The sequence below is a fragment of the Suricata suricatta genome, chromosome 17 (assembly GCF_006229205.1).
Source record: "Suricata suricatta isolate VVHF042 chromosome 17, meerkat_22Aug2017_6uvM2_HiC, whole genome shotgun sequence".
NCBI lineage: Eukaryota > Metazoa > Chordata > Mammalia > Carnivora > Herpestidae > Suricata > Suricata suricatta.
The window spans coordinates 8,817,074-8,834,064 of record NC_043716.1 but is presented as its reverse complement, the minus strand read 5'-3'; the positions used below and the strand labels follow the sequence as shown (position 1 = coordinate 8,834,064).

Sequence of the window (16,991 nt, the reverse complement as noted above, 5' to 3'; positions counted from 1 at the left end):
TATATATATATATATATATATATATATATATATATATATATGATTTAGGGAATTTGGGAGACTTAATGCACATATACTTGGAGCAGGGCAGACCTTACCAAGCCAGGCTGGAAACCCAGAAGATGCAAAGGAAAAGGCAGAGATTTCACAACAAAAAATGTTATGTACTTATTTTTAATGTCTGTTTATTTTTGAGGCAGCATGGGGGAGAGGCAGAGAGCGAGCAAATCCCAAGCCGGCTCTGCAGCTGTTGCCACAGAGCCCAACGCAGGGCTCGGTCTCACAAATCACGAGATCACGACCCGAGCTGAATCAAGAGTTGGACACTTACCCAACTGAGCACCCAGGCTCCCCCACAACAGAAAAGTTTTAAATGTTGGGGCAGGCAGACCCAAACGTCCAATAAACATGAAAAACTCTTCAGCCTAAGCAGTAGCCAGAGCACGCAAATTAAAGCAAAAATGAAAATCCACTTTTCACTGAAGGTGCTGATTGGAATAGGGTAGGAGAGGTTTCCAAAGAGAAGAATGAAGACTGCAGATGCCATGAATAGGTATCTCTCTCTCTCTCTCTCTCTCTTTCACACACATGAAAAAATAAATCACAGTACTAATAAAGAAATACAAATTAATTTTTTAATGTTTGTTTATTTTTGAGAGACAGAGACAGTGCGAGCAGAAGAGGGGCAGAGAGAGAGGGAGACACAGAACCCGAAGCAGGCTCCAGGCTCTGAGCTGTCAGCACAGAGCCTGACATGGGGCTTGAACCCACAAGCCGTGAGATCATGACCTGAGCTAAAGGCACTCCAAGAAATACAAATACAAATTAAGTAAAATGTCATATTTCACATATCTAATTTGCAAAGATTTCTATAAATAATAATGCCCAGTGCTCTGTAGGTAAGGATATGAACACATACATGCTGTTGGAGGAAACACAAGGTGGTAGAACCTTCTGGAAATCAATATATCAAAAAACTTGCGTATGTATGTATCCCTGGATTCTGCAATGCCATATGCACGCATTTATTCTCAAATAGAAACTGGGAGGCGCCTGTGCAGCTAAGTCGGTTAAGAATCTGACCTTGGCTTCCGTGCAGGTTGGGATCTCGTGGTTTCAGGGGTTCCGGCCTGCCGTCGGGGCTCTACGCTGGCAGCGCAGAGCCTGCTTGGGATTCTCTCTCTCCCTTTCTCTCTGCTCTTCCCCCACTCATGCTGTCTCTGTCTCTTGCAAAATCAATAAACTTAAAAAAAATAAAAGAAATAGAAACTGGTACAATGATGCATAGATAGATGTTTGATGGGTAGATTAGGGGGGGAAACAATCAACAGGCTACAGCAATGATCTATAATTTTTCAACCCTATATATACACATATAGTCAGTTGAAAAAATATATATATATATATAAATATGAGAGAGAGTACGCATGAGTGGGGGACACAGGCAGAGGGAGAATCTGAAACCCGTCCCATGCCCAGTGCAGAGCCTGACGGGGGCTCGATCCCATGACCCTGAGGTCATGACCTGAGCCAAAATCAAGAGTTAGATGCTCAACTGACTGAGCCACCGAGCCGCCCCTTACTAATAACATAATACTGTATGGTTAAGTGCTAATATATACATTACAAAACACACACGGAAAGAAAATTTTAAAGGATAAATTAAAATTCCAACATTTTCGGGGCACCTGGGCGGCTCAGTCGGTTAAGCCTCCGACTTCGGCTCAGGTCAGATCTCATGTTCATGGGTTCAAGCCCCGCGTCGGGCTGTGTGCTGACAGCTAGCTCAGAGCCTGGAGTCTGCTTCTGGTTCTGTGTCTCCTCTCTCTGCCCCTCCTGCTCTCATGCTCTCTCTCTATGTATCAAAAAAATAAAAAATAAAAATATAAAATAAAATTAAATTAAATTCCAACATTTTCTTCCCACATATTGACAGAGCATCTTCTGGAGGATACATACCTTACCCTGGAGACCACCTGACTCGCCTGCTGGTGGTAAAGAGCGTCAAGGTCAGCTGGGGCACAGAGAATGTACTGTCAGTGAACTCTGAAAAGTGACCCTTACGCCAAACCTCACGGAGGAATAGAGCTGGATGGAGTAGTCACTGGAACTACAGAATGTTCATGTTCTTGGGACCACAAAAGGTTAGGGAGCAAAAATATAGTTCTAGTTTGAACAGAGGTCTTGGTGGGGGGGCACCCTGGGTGGCTTAGGCAGTTGAGTGTCCAACTTCAGCTCAGGTCACGTGATCTCATGGCTTGTGGGTTCAAGCCGCGCGCATCAGGCTCTGCTGACAGCTCGTAGCCTGGAGCCTGCTTCCGATTCTGTGTCCCCCTCGCTCTCTGCCCCTCCCCCACTCGTGCTCCGTCTCTCTCTCTCTCTCTCTCTCAAAAATAAACAAACATTAAAAAAAATGAACAGAGGTCTTGGTCTTGGTCAAGGCTGAATCCTGTCTGTCCCCCTGTTCCGTTCTCAGCCCTGCCAGTGGGGCTCCTGTCCCGGGCTGATATTATAAGAAAAAAACACATGGAGTGGAATCAGTAGTAATTAAAAGCTGAATAACATGTGATCTAATTAAGGCCACGTGGGGAAAGGTCTGAGGCGTTAGGAGGAGGCGAGGTCATAAAGGAAGAACTCTAGCCATCCGTAAGGCTCAGAATGCTCACATATGACATCCCCATAGGTTTGGGTCAAGTCAGCACAGGTGGTCACAGGGTGGCAACTCTGCCCAGAAGGAAATGCCAGGACGCAGCAAAAGCGCGCCCTCTCGGGATCCGTGTGTTAGCCGGGGCCGTGTCCTGCGGCGTGGGCCCTCTCCCTGTCCTGGGAGGCACGGTGGGGGACCCGGCCTCGGGCAAGCACTGCCCCTGGTGCCTCCAGTGCTAAAGCCAAGGTTGATTTCAGGAAAGAAAAAAAAAATCTGCGAGAACCTCATCACTTAGATATCCACTAACTACAGCCAGCTGAGTCTGACTTTGGCAAGTTCTTACAGTTTCTAGAAGGATTCCCTTTCTCTATTGAATGCAGAACATAGACAACAAATATCCTCAAATACACAAATGTAAAAAGATGCGTAGAAAAGGATGTTTATTGCCAATACTCACCATGAAGGAAAAGCTGGAAACCCAACCTCCATGAAAAGCAAAAGATTAAATACACTATATCCATTCTGTGTAATTCTTTTTTATTGTTAGTTTTTAAAAGCTTGTTTTATTTTTGAGAGAGAGAGAGAGAGAGACAGAGGACAAGCGGGAGAGGGGCAGAGAGAGAGGGAAACAGAATCTGAAGCAGGCTCCAGGCTCTGAACTGTCAGCACAGAGCCTGACTTGGGGCTTGAACTTATGGACTGTGAGATCATGACCTGAACTGAAGTCAGATGCTTAACCGACTGAGCTACCAAGGCGCCCGCATTCTGTGCAATTCTATGTCACAGTCAAGAATGAAGATATGTAGGGGCGCCTGGGTGGCTCAGTCGGTTGAGCCTCCGACTTCGGCTCAGGTCAGATCTCACATTTGTGGGTTCGAGCCCCACGTCAGGCTCTGTGCTGACAGCTAGCTCTGAGCCTGGAGCCTGCTTCTGGTCTGTGTCTCCTTCTCTCTCTGCCCCTGCCCCTCTCATGCTCTGTCTCTCTCTGTATCAAAAATAAATAAAAATGTTTAAAAAAAAAAAAGAATGAAGATATGTATATTAATATGAAAAGGTCAAGATGTCCTTAAAAATGCAAGCCGCAGAGAAAAATGAACCTGGACCACCATCTTACATCACACACAAAAATAAACTCAAAATGGATGAAAGACCGAAATGTAAGACAGGAAGCCACCAAAATCCTCGAAGAGAAAGCAGGCAAGAACCTCTTTGATCTTGGCGGCAGCAACTTCTTATTCAACACGTCTCTGGAAGCAAGGGAAACAAAGGCAAAAATGAACTCTTGGGACCTCATCAAAATAAAAAGCTGCTGCACAGTGAAGAAAACAATCAGCAAAACTAAAGGCAACCGGCGGAATGGGAGAAGATATGTGCAAACGACATAGCAGATAAAGGGTTAGTATCCAGAATCTATAAAGAACTTATCAAAGTCAACACCCAAAAAATAAATAATCCAGTGAAGAAATGGGCAGAAGGCATGAATAGACATTTTTTCCAAAGAAGACATCCAAATGGCTAACAGACATGAAATAATGCTCAACGTCGCTCATCATCAGGGAAATACAAATGAAAACCACAGTGAGACACCACCTCACCCCCGTCAGAACGGCGGACACCAACAACCCAGGCAACGACAGATGTTGGCGAGGATGCGGAGAAAGAGGGTCTCTTCTGCACTGCAGGCGGGAACGCAAACCGGTGCAGCCGCTTGAAAACAGTATGGAGGGTCCTCAGAAAAGTAAAAATAGAACGACCCTACCACCCAGCAATTGCACTACCAGGTATTTATCCAAAGGATACAAAAATGCTGATTTGAAGGGGCACATGCACCCCAATGTTTACAGCAGCGCTATCGACAACAGCCAAAGTACGGAAAGGGCCCACATGTCCATCAATGGATGAATGGATAAAGATGTGGTATATATATACAATGGAGTACTACTCGGCAATCAAAAAGAATGAAATCTTGCCATTTGCAACTACATGGATGGAACTAGAGGGTATTATGCTAAGTGAATTAGTCAGAGAAAGACAAATATCATATGACTTCACTCACTGAGGACTTTAAGATACCAAACAGATGAATGTAAGGGAAAGGAAGCAAAAATAATTTAAAAACAGGGAGGGGGACAAAACATAAGAGACTCTTAAATATGGAGAACAGAGCTGCTGGAGGGTTGTGGGAGCGGGGATGGGTTAAATGGGCAAGAGATTTTAAGGAATCTACTCCTGAAATCATTGATGCACTCTATGCTAACTAACTTGGATGTAAATTTTAAAAAAATAGTCCAAAAAACGCAAGCTGCAGAAAAGATAGTGTGACACCACTGATGTTTTGCAGGATACACAAAATTGTTTTTCTGTAACACTGAACTAGCAAGGATGGATCAGGTACTCATGGAGAATTTCTCACCAGCTCCTTCCAAGCTTACAGCGAACATGCTGTCCGCCAGCCTGGAAGAGGCGGTAGCGTGCAGAACGCCAGTCCGCGTGCATCTTCTCCCCCTGTTCCTTCTAGTCTAGTCTACCTGACAAGTCACTTCATGATTCGTCTCCTTCGACAGAGAGCAAATGTTTATGAAGCACGTGGCATTCTGAATACACTCAGGATTTGGTAAGGGAAAGCACGCCCCAGGAAAGCTGGCCTGATGGTAACAAGCAGCAAAGCGAAGCACGGCGGGTGAGGGGGCCGGAGACCCAGGCAAGGGACTCCATTATGGGCCAGGCACTATTCCTCCCGTTCGAAGCTGGTGGGGGCTTCCCAACCCCAATAAAATTAAGGCCATATTCCTGAGCTTCATATCCAACACTGTCCATAGGCTGGCTGCCAACATGTTTTTCTGACTCCATTACTTCCTCCCATCGGAAGCTTCCAGTCCAGTCTGGCTTTACTCTGGGGCCCTATCTTCCGTTCACACGTTACTTTTCCGTTCTACCTTCCTAAATCTTGCTTCATTTAAAAATATAGGCTCAGGGCAACTGGGTTGCTCAGTTGGTTAAGCATCTGACTTCCACTTAGGTCATGATTTCACAGTTCGTGAGTTCGAGTTCCACATCATGCTCTGCACTGGCAATGCGGGGCCTGCTTGGGATTCTCTCTCCGCCCCTTCCCTACTTGTGCTCTGTCTCTACTTATAAATAAATAAACTTAAAAAGAAAAAAGATTCTCTCTCTCCTTCTGCCCCTCCTTCTTCTAAAATAATCAATCAATCTGCTATTAAATGACTGGCCTCAGAAGCAAAATCAAAGAAAATGATAAACCAAAGTAACTACTTTCATGTTAAAAATATTTATTTTTCTAAAAGATCACACAAAAGTTGAGAAGAGAAGGGGTATCAACTAGCCTACATCAAAATCTGGGCTAAGGAAGGACAAAGAGCTGCCGAAAGAAACCGGTAGCCGGAGCGCACTGCGGAGGTCGCGATGGCCGCCGGCCAGGAGCCAGCAGCCCGCCAGGCGCAGCGGCGACAGCAGAGCTGCCGGCCCGCGTCGCCCCTCCTTTCCAGGAAGGGTGGGGCAGGAGCTCACTCTTTAGACATGTTCTTGATGGTCTTGTGCTCCTTCATGGCCTTTTCCCAGTCGGTGCCATTGAATTCCTCAATGACCACACTCCGCACGGTGCCCTCATCGAGGCAATGAGGGGCGATTCCTGGGGGAGGTGACACAGAGAAAGCAAGGTCCCGGGTATGAATAACAGCAGGTACCGTGAAGGCTCTTGGACATGCCCACACCCGCAAGCACCGCCGCCCAGCGAAACGCCAGAAAACCCTCGCTTTCCTCGCCTCTCAGGTGGGAATCGGACTTCCTAAACCAGGGCTGCCAAGGCTGGATACCATCCGGTGCCACGCCGGGAGCGCACAGTACAAAGAGTCAAGCCTAGAACCATCTGACCGGCAGCCTGAGGAATTCACAGGCCTCTTGCAGGGTCTGGAATAGAATGTTCTAAGCATTAAACAGCTGCCGACCTTTACAGGATTTTATACTTTCCAAAAGCCTTTCTTGATTCTTAAGGCAGGCAGGAAGGCGTCTCGGGGGACAGATGAGGAACCAAGGAGGGGGCGGCAAGGGTGCTATCACGCCACCCCAACCATAAGGTGTGAGATGGTCACAGTCACAGCGGACCGACCACAGCTCCGGAGGGCACCAGATCCCACGGGAACACCTGCTACTTTCCGCTCCACTCACACTGCAACCGAGGTCATATGGACAACCGTCCACAGGCTGCTTCCTCTCCTCGGACCCAAACTGCACCTGAAGACGGGCTTGGGGACTCTGCTGTGTGTGTTTGGAACAAATGGAGTATTTTCAATCATTTGTTTGTTTTTAACGTTTATTTTTGAGAGACAGAGAGTGTGAGTGGGGGAGGGGCAGAGAGAGGGAGACACAGAATGGGAAGCAGGCTCCAGGCTCCGAGCTGTCAGCACAGAGCCCGATGCCAGGCTTGAACTCACAGACGGTGAGATCATGATCTGAGCTGAAGTTGGATGCTTAAGCGGCCGAGCCACCCGGGGGCCCCCAAATGGAGCATTTTTTTTAAATCATATTATCAATACTCCTCATTCTGGCCTCCTTCACTCCCCTAACCATCATGGGCGTGAAAATTCCCTCCCCCAACCCCCCACATCTCCTCTCCTCTGTCCACCCTTCAGTGTCAGCCCCAGCGACACGCAGCTCTGGCAGCGCCGGCACAGAAAGGCCTCTGGACGAACAGCCAGAACCAACCTTCTATCCCATCATTTGGGGAAAAAAAACCAAAGCTTTGCTGAAGAGACCTGTTCTTCCAGAACATGCATGTGGAAGGGCCCAGCCAAGCAGGAGACAAGCCAAATACGCCAGCGCTGCCCCGGAGCAGCCACCCGGTGCGTCTGTGCCCCCCGGCCCCCCCCCTGCACTGGCGGCCCATCCCGCTCACTCACCGAAGCCTCCGGGGTTGGAGCGCGGAGTGTAAAAGCTCTGCACGCCGCATCGCTTACAGAACGTGTGCTGCGCTTTGTGCGTGTTGAACGTGTATGTGGTTATGCTCTCCGCGCCCTAAGCGAGAACAGGCGAAATAGATGTGCTCCTTTTACAAAGAGGTTTTTGGGGTTTTTTCACAAAAAAAAAAAAAAAAAAAAAATCAAATCTTTTAGAAGGCTCAACAGCGGGGAAGCCCTTTTGTAGGGCTTTCAGGATTATGAGGACACGTCCAAGTCCAATCTCCCGCAGAGACTGGAGGGGGCTCAAGGGCAGGGGCCGCCTACGCTGCCCAGAGACACGCCCAGAGCCTGGCAGGTCCGGCTTCTCTTTGTCAAGTGCACACGGAACAACTCGGCCTCAAGCGGTCCCAGAGCCACGAGCCAGGGCAAGGCGGCAGGTCCCGTCCATGTCAGGAAGAGAAAATGCCTGCCTTCCAGGACTAAATGGGGAGACGGCTCACCCCAGGGACCGGCTCTCCGTGTGCCCCAACAGCACCGCTCCAGACCTGAGACAACTGTTGACTGTACTTGAGTTCGTCTGCAAAGGACAAACTAGGAGAAGAATATTTGCCAGACATCACGGTCAAAGGGCTAATTTCTTTAATGGATAATACAAATGGGACACTGGGCAAAAGGACGTGAAACCGGGCAAAGTAGCAGAGAAAAGGGAAAACAAGTCACTCTTTCCCCTATGAAATGAATGATATTCACACCCATAAACTGCAAGGTTGTTTGTCTCACTGTCAGGTGGCCCCAAATCAAAGTCGGTTAACTTGGCACACACGCTCTCAAATACCAGTTGTGGGGATGTAAATTGCTAAAATTTGGCAACATCTACCAATATTGAAAAACACATCCTTTAGCACAGAAATTCCACTTCTAGAAATTTATCCTACCACCAAGATTCCATATGCATCCAAAGATATGTACGCAGATGCCACAGCACTGCTCAAAACAAGGCTATGGATGACTGGAAAAATGGAAAAGGGCCGTCAGCAGAACACCGGTCAAAGCAATGATGGGCGCCCAGGAAACTGGGACACTGTGCAACTTTTAGAAGGAACGAGACAGTTCTGCTTCCAAACACTATTCTGGAACAATCTCCAAGGCTGAATGTGAATTGAGAAACAAGGAATAAAATGACTTGCATGGTAGATTACCATTTCCACTTTATTACCCTTTCTATCTAGCTATTTATTTTTACCATTTCTGGGGTTTTTTTCAATGTTTTTCTTAATTTTTTTTTTACATTTATTTATTTTTGAGAGACAGAGGCTGAGCGTGAACAGGGGAAGGGCAGAGAGAGACACACACAGAATCTGCAGTAGGCTCCAGGCGGTCAGCACAGAGCCCGACACGGGGCTCAAACTCACAAATTGTGAGATCTGACCTGAGCCGAAGTCAGACGCTCAACCGACTGAGCCACCCAGGCGCCCCTCAATGTTTGTTTTTGAGAGAGACAGAGACAGAGCATGAGTGGGAGAGAGACAGGAGGAGAGGGAGACACAATCTGAAGCAGGCTCCAGGCTCTGAGCTGTCGGCACAGAGCCTGACTCGGGGCTGTGAGATCATGACCTGGGCCAAAGTCAGCTGCCCAACTGACTGAGCCACCCAGGCACTCCTACCATTTAGGTTTTCTAAGAAAATTAAAACAAATTTTTTAACATTTATTTATTTTTGAGAGAGAGTGATAGAGAGAGAATGAGTACAAGCAGGGGAGGGGCAGAGAGAGAGGAGACATAGAATCCGAAGCAGGCTCCAGGCTCTGAGCTGTCGGCACAGAGCCCGACGCGGGGCTCACAAACCACGAGATCATGCCCTGAGCTGAAGTCGGACACTTAACCGACTGAGCCACCCAGGCGCCCCCCATTTCTGTTTTTTAAAAACGATGTATCCTGGTGTGTATGTATGTGTGTGTGTGTACATGTGTGTATATATGTATTTTTTCCTCCCTAAAGAAATACCCAAGAAACAGTGGTTTCCAGGGAAAGAAACTGTGTGGCTAACGGGTCAGGGGCAGAGGTGCTTACCAGAGTCAGACCTTTTTATACTTTCTCCCCAGCCTACCAACCACCACCGAGGGGGACAAAGGCGCTCGCCTCATGTGAGACAGTTCCCAGGGGCCTCCTCTCACGCCACAGTTGCCACACGGAGAAGCAGCACAGAACAACTGCCCAGTGGTCCTAAACCAGCCCGAGTCATCTGCTCATACGCTTCCCCACAAAGAAAAGGTCAGGAGGGGTGGGAGGCTGCCTCACACCCTCCGTCGCACTGTTCCCTCCCGGAGGTCACTCAGCGACACTAGGGCCCCACTGCCGCGCTACTGGGTGCGCCAGAAGTCCCCTCTGGCCCCGCCACACTGCCCCTCACTCCCCATAGACTCACTCCCACTCCGTCACGCTCACCCTATGCTCCCCTGTCTGCTGAATTCTGTTTCCTCATCCAGTCAGAAGCCACCAATGACCACCATGTTGACCAGCTCAGTGGTCACTGCTCTTCACCATTGGATTCTTAACTTGTCCCTCTTTTTTGTTGTTTATTTATTTGTTTTTGAGAAAGAACGGGAGGGAGGGGGAGAGGGAGAGAGAGAGTTCTGCAGCGCCAGGACTGGGGCCCATGACCTCCTGTAACATGCCCTCTGGGGGACCCTGAGGGCACTGAACTTTGAGAGCCACCGCTCCAAAACGAATCTCAAATATCTATTTTCTTTCTGTCGCCATAACTACCATCCTACTCCTGGCTCTCATCACCGCTCCCCTGCCCACCGGGCAACCTCCTCGCTGCCTCCCTCTCCATGCTTCCCCCTCGCAACCCGTTCCCCACAGAGCAGCCAAAGCTTGTCATTGCCCTGCTCAAAACCCACCACGGGCTGCACGCTGACAGAGGACGAAACGTGTCTCCCGTCTAGTCCTGCTTCTGTCCCCGACCCCGCCGTGTCCACTCCTTCACCTGCACCGCACAGACCACCCTCCAGCCACAATGGTCGCTGCTCAGCTCCTTACACGTGCCAAGCACGTGCCCCTCTGCAACATGCACTCCCTCTGCCCGGTCCCCGACGTCCTCACCACGTGAACACCGTCCCCAACCAGTCTACACTCGCCACACGCACACTGCTCTACTTTAACTTTCTACATGGCCTTCCTGGACTTTTTCTTATTTATCTGTCTCCCCCACGTAAAAAACATCAACCAAGAGAACAAGCATCTTGTCTGTCGAGTTGGCTGCTGGGTTTCAATGGATCAGTGCTGGGCACACGGTGGGTGTCCCTGAAATACTTGTTGAATGAAGAGGTTGTGCACTTAACTTAAAAAAAACAAACAAACAGAAAATCACTCCTTCAACAGGCTGGGGCCGAGGACGGTGGTCTAGGACAGCGGGAAAATGCACTGATAAGTAGGCCTAAGGTGGAAAAAAGTATCAATTCCAAGACCCAAGAGCCTATGGCTGTACCTGGTGACACCTTCCCGAACCATCTGTCACAGGCGCTCAGGGACGAAGCTGAACTGGGGCCACAGCCTCCGGCAAGCTTCCGTGGAGAGCACCATGGACTTCCCTGGGTTTGCGGGAGAGACAGGGAGAAGCGCGCTGCCCACGCGTGCCCCTCGTCCACCGGGCACGCGCACAGAGGCTCGGGGGGTAAACAAAGGAAAGGAGACAAACTAGCCCGAAGTGTCTGGGGTTACATCTCACTGGCCAGGAAAGGCCAGGACTCATCCACTCATTCACTCCTCCCAGACACTGAGGGCCTGTTCAATGCCAAGCCCACAAGACCAGAAGCTGGCAAAAGGTGGCACTTGGGAGACCTTAGCGATTTAACAAAGGACACAGATGTGGCAGCACACTATTCCACCAGAGCACGGAGAAGTCTGTCAGACCACAGGAGGGGCAGCGGGAAGCTGCATCCTACCCCATGTTAGCAGGACTGTGCCGGAAGCCTTTTTAAAGAGTTTGTAGGGGCGCCTGGGTGGCTCAGTCAGTTGAGCATCTAACTTCAGCTCAGGTCATGGTCTCACGGTTTGTGGGTTCAAGCCCCGCGTCGGGCTCTGTGCTGACAGCTTGGAGCCTGTCTCCAGATCCTGTGACTCCTACTCTCTCTGACTCTCCCCTGCTCATGCTGTCTCTCGCTCTCTCTCAAAATAAATAAAAACATTAAAAAGAAAAATTAAAAAAAAAAAAGAAACATTTTTAAACAAACAGACAAAGGCACTACAAAATAAGGTGAACAGTCCAACAAGGTGTGACAATTTTAAGTATCCATGCACCCAACCTGAGAGCACCTAAATTCATCACGCAACTATTAACAGACATAAAGAAACGGATGGTACGACAGTAATAGTAGGGGGCTGACCACCCCACTGTGTCGATGGATAGATCACTCGGACAGAAAATCAACAAGGAAATGGTGCCTTTGAAAAATAATTCGAGCACATGGCAGTGAGTCAGCTTCTGAGTCCAGTTCTCTTCTGCTGACCCCCATCTCTATCTGTCTGGCCATATAACCCTGCCTGGGTGACAGGAAGCCTGCATGTCGAGGGGAGTTACTTTCTTCCACTTCATTGTTCTCTGCGGAGATGGTTTTGCTATATGAGGGCCTGTGTACCTCCATATAAATCTTATAGTTAATCTTGTATGTGTCTGCGAAAGCTCTCTGGGGACTTTGATAGAAGCTGCATGGGGGCGCCTGGGTGGCTCAGTCGGGTAAGCCTCCGGCTTCGGCTCAGGTCATGATCTCATGGTTCGTGGGTTCGAGCCCCGCGTCAGGCTCTGTGCTGACAGCTGGCTCAGAGCCTGGAGCCTGCTTCCGGGTCTGTGTCTCCTTCTCTCTCTGCCCCTCCCTCTCTCATGCTGTCTCTCTCTGTATCAAAAATAAATTAAAAAAAAAAAAAAGATAAAAAAAAAAGAAACTGCATGAAACCTATAGGCAGGTGGGTTGGGGAGAATATCAATATTATGTTTCCATCTGCAGAGACATGGTGTCTATCCACTTGTCCGGTTCTTCTCAATAACTTCATCAGCCTTCTGGGATATTCAGTACCTGAATCAGGGACACGTTTTGTTAACTGAACACCTAAGTGTTTAACTTTCTGTGCATTACTTGAAATGCTATGATGGCTGCAATTTGTTTCTTAATGTTCATTATTAGTATTGGAAATGTGCTTGATTTTTGAAATCGGGATATAATTCACACACCATAAAATTTACCATTTAATGTTTACTTCTTCCTTATTGACAAGAGCCAAACTATGGAGACAACCTAAGAGCCCACTGAGCAGTGACCGGGTAAAGAAGGTGTCACACACAGACACACACACACACACATACACACACACACACACACACACACACACAGAGGAATACTATTCAGCCGGTAAAAAAAATCATTTTGCAATATATACAAACACTGAATCATCATGACGTACCCCTAAAACTAATAGTTATATATCAACTATACCTCGATAAAAATTTTAATTCACCATTAAACAAATGTTTAAGTCACTTATAAAACGGATAAAACCTGTCTGATAACAACATATACAATATTATTATTATTACTATCTGGTTGTATTTACCCACATAGGGAATAATGCACAAGGACATATACCCAAATATAACAGTGATGCCTTTAGTTGATAGGATATGAATGACCGTATTTATTTCTTGATTCCATTTTTTAATGTTTCTACAGTCATACCAAATCTTCATCCAAAATGTAAAGGGGAAAAAATAACATAACCTTGTAGAAATCTCGTGAAACCTAGGGTGACAAGGAAACTGAAGGCCCCTAACGAGGCCCCGCCGGGCCCCCGGCCACCACGCAGGCCACAGGGGACCCACTGTGAGTCAGGGGCCCGTCGCACCTGCTCTCAGCACTAACCTTCAGGAGCTTGAAGCGAGAAGCCGGTACAATGAAGTGTCTATTCTGTTTCTTCTTGCAAATGCTGCAGCTACAAGAAAAGCAATTCCCAGATCATGAACGAGCAATGCCATCTGAGTGCCCAAGGGCCCCCCTACCCAGGATGTCCTGAGAGCAGGTGACCCCAGAGGTGAAGCCCCTGTCAGCACCATTCAGGGAAAGGGGAGCTCAGGCAGGTGGACGGGCCGCCGGGGGCCTCAGCTCCGCCGTCAAAGGTGCACACCCCTCAGAAAACCAGGACCATCACCACCACACTCCCGCTGCCTACGCCCCTCCCCACCAAGTTAATTACACTGAAGGGAACTCCTGGATTCCAGAGACACTTCGAAAACAAATGTGAGGCATGGGCGCAATGTCATGCCTCTTACGTGGGGACACCCACACCTAACACGGGCAAGGCAGTTTGGATTTCTGCTCTTCCCATCAGTACATCCCAGAAAGCCGAGCTCCGAGTCAGAGGAATCCTCGGGATGCCCAACTTCGGAATCGAGTCTAAATCCCCCTTTCAGTCCACCTTCGGGAAAAAATATCTAATTTCATACAGAAGTCTCTAACAAATTGTGCCCACAGGGCTTCCTCTCCGATCTGGACTCGGCTGTGGGCAGCCTGGTCAGTTCTCCACGTGAGTAACTCCGTGGTATTTACCCTCCTTCGTGATTCAGGGACTGCACCATCGGGGGGTGAAAAGGCCCAGGACCGGGTCCTGTTGAACAACTAGTTGTGGGCTAACTACTGGTTCAGAGGTCACGGCGTGTGGTCCTTGCTCTACGACAACGGCCTGGTAAGGTGCTAAAAAGCAGGCGCTCTGTGGATCCTGCCGGGACCGTCCGCCTCATCTAGAACAGAGCCAGAGAGCCTGGCGCATGGAAGCCTCCACTCCCACCTCCGCCCCGCCCCCGCCCCAGACTCCTGTGAACACTCTGCCCAACCAAGGCTTGCCATTCAGTGCCCAGCCTGCCCTGTCTCCAGCTAACGGCCCCGAGCCAGCCCTCCAACGGTAGAGTCTGAGGGGTGATGCTGGGAGGCATAAGGCGGGGGGCCCTCCCCTGGGTCACCTGGGAAAGTACTATAGGAGTGAGCTCGCCTGTGCGAGCTCGCGCTCGCTCTCGCTCTCTCTCGCGCGCTCTCTCTCTCTCAGAGCAGGCTCAGTTATTTTTAGCCTCCCCCGATGTTTAAAAAAAAATTATTCCTGAAGCCGTCTAGCTATACCTAAGGGGAAACCTGACCCTATGCACCCATCAGCGGACAGCATCAGTGATGAGCTGGTGGCCAATGCGGCACCCTAACTCCCCAGAGGATGTTTTAACTCTCAAGTCCCTTCAAGCGACTTGGGAAGAGAAAACTCACTTGCAGTCAAAGATGTGCAAGTCGGCCGAGGCCCAGACTTCAAAACGCACCGCGCCACAGTGGCAGCCCCCCGTGTGTTTCACCAGGCCCTGGTGTTCGCTGCAGGAAACACAAAGTCAGGAGGATGAGCGCTTCGGAAGGGTCAAGCAGGACCTTATTTACTGCACAGCTCCTGCTGTCCCTCCCTCCCTCCCTCCCTCCCTCCCTCTCCCCCCTGGTTGTTGAAAGAAGGAAGCAGGATGGGACAAAAGTCGTCTCTTGAGGAGGTACTGGCGATGTTACAAAAGAAAGGCCTTTTATAAAGGTCTTTTCCATGACTCACCTTTTTAAGATGAGAGAAGTCAGAGAGAATTCTGAGTAGGCTCCATATTGCGAGTACAGAGCCCGATGTGGGGCTTGAACCCACCAGCTATGAAATCATGACCTAAGCTGAAACCTAGAGTCAGACGCTTAACCAGATGAGCCACCCAGGCGCCCCCACATGACGTACTATTTTAATCCTTTTAAAACATATATAAGCCAGGCCCTTACTTAAACTTCATTAAATTTGATAAATAACATCAAATTGTGCTCCGAAAGGGCCGAACGCTTCTCGGGAATGAGGAAACCTTTCACTGTACCTGTTCAAGCAGGAATTACAGGAAAAACAGCTTGCAGCTGTTTTATTTTGCTTTTGGGGGAGGGGGGGTTATTGAGACGATCTTTCCACATTTCTTTACAAGTTGAATCGGTGAACTTGTATTTAAAATCTTTTCTGCATACACAAATAATGCTCGTTGTAAAAAAAATTAAAACATTACAACATTTGATAATGTTAAACAAGAAAGTCTCCTACAGCCTTAACACCGGGACGGATCCACAGTTAACTATTTGCAATATATTCCTCCAGACTTCTTTCTGCACAATAATGTTTTAACAAAAACTGGACAGAGTTTTGCATTCTTTTTGCAGATAAGTTAATCTAGTGAGTTTTGGTTTTTTTAAATAACTGTATGCACTCAAACCAATCCGCTAGGTAAAAACAAACGGAAACCTGGTCTGTTATCAACACTTTAAAATCATTTTCCTGACCATTTATCAAGTTTGTTTTAAAGTAAAAATTTACTTCAAATTTGAGTTTTACATTTCAGCGGGTCTCTATCCCCTACAGTTAGCAACGGGCGGCACATCAGAGGGGCTCAAAATCGTTTACTGATGAACATTTAAAAAAAAACCGTTCAGCCTGCCGTCCCAGATGATAAACCAGACAGCGAAGCTCACAGGTAACCTCATACTTCACCTCCGAGAAGACGCAGCCTAACTACTTTCGTCTGGATTAAGCACAAAAGAACATTTTTGTTCAAGAAAAGGAGTAACCCTCGAGTTGTTATGCAATCGTTAGGTCGTCCTGGTTTTTTCTGTGGTTGTGACTGCTCTTTGTGATTCAGAAGATCACGGACACGGACACAGATTTTTATGGTGCTAAAGTATTTCTCTGCAGCACAACTGTTCTCGGGGGCAGGGATCCAGATGCTCCGTTTCTAACATCACGGACACTCTGAAATCCTCCCCGGGCCCGTCCACCTCGGGACCTGGAGGTTCTTCTCCGGCAGGAGCCACGCTGGGGGAGCGCGAAGGAGAGCGAGCCGCCCGAGCGGCACCAAGGGCTCCCCTCTCCGCTGGGGCACCCGCGGACCGTCCCGAGGCCGAGCACCTCTGCGCGCGCTTCTCTCGGGCTCGATACGCCCGCCCCCGCCCCCGCCCCGGGAGCGCCTGGAACAATAACGGGATCTCGCCTCCAGCTTTTCCCCCCACCCGCCGCCCTCTGCCTGCCCCTCCCCCCAAAACACGTGCGCAAATATAAAAAGCGACCCGGTTAGGAGCACAAAGTCGTGGGGTTATCATCTATCTCCTCACTGGGAAAGCCCCCGCACCCCAGGCGCGCCCAGACGAGGGACGACTTCCCGAGCACGCTGGCTGTCCCCGGGAAAGCCCCTTTGTGTCCCAGGACGCGGCGCGGCTCTTCTCGCGCTCCGGGACGCAGTACCCTGTCCGGTCAAGGGCTGCACGCCCGCACCGAGCCAAGCCCCGCGGTCGCGCGGGTTAGGGACGCGCCCGGCGCTCACCCCCGGGAACGCGTGGGCCAGCG

General features: G+C 49.1%; 2 protein-coding genes across 3 annotated transcripts in view; one reads left to right on the top strand and one right to left on the bottom strand.

The window, feature by feature from the left end:
- The window catches only part of PIGL (phosphatidylinositol glycan anchor biosynthesis class L), an 81,372-nt gene extending 79,140 nt beyond the window's left edge, over positions 1-2,232 (top strand). For both annotated transcript variants that reach the window (XM_029928109.1, XM_029928103.1), the window contains exon 7: positions 1,937-2,232. In XM_029928109.1, the coding sequence (XP_029783969.1) occupies positions 1,937-1,980 (44 nt within the window). In that variant the 3' untranslated portion in view covers positions 1,981-2,232. The remainder of the gene's footprint in view (positions 1-1,936) is intronic.
- A 3,688-nt stretch (positions 2,233-5,920) lies between these two features.
- The window catches only part of CENPV (centromere protein V), an 18,372-nt gene continuing 7,301 nt past the window's right edge, over positions 5,921-16,991 (bottom strand). Inside the window, exons 2-5 of the mRNA XM_029927625.1 lie at positions 14,864-14,962; positions 13,478-13,547; positions 7,564-7,678; positions 5,921-6,296 (exon numbers count right to left, since the gene is read on the bottom strand). Coding sequence (XP_029783485.1) covers positions 6,172-6,296; positions 7,564-7,678; positions 13,478-13,547; positions 14,864-14,962 — 409 coding nt within the window. The 3' untranslated portion in view covers positions 5,921-6,171. The remainder of the gene's footprint in view (positions 6,297-7,563; positions 7,679-13,477; positions 13,548-14,863; positions 14,963-16,991) is intronic.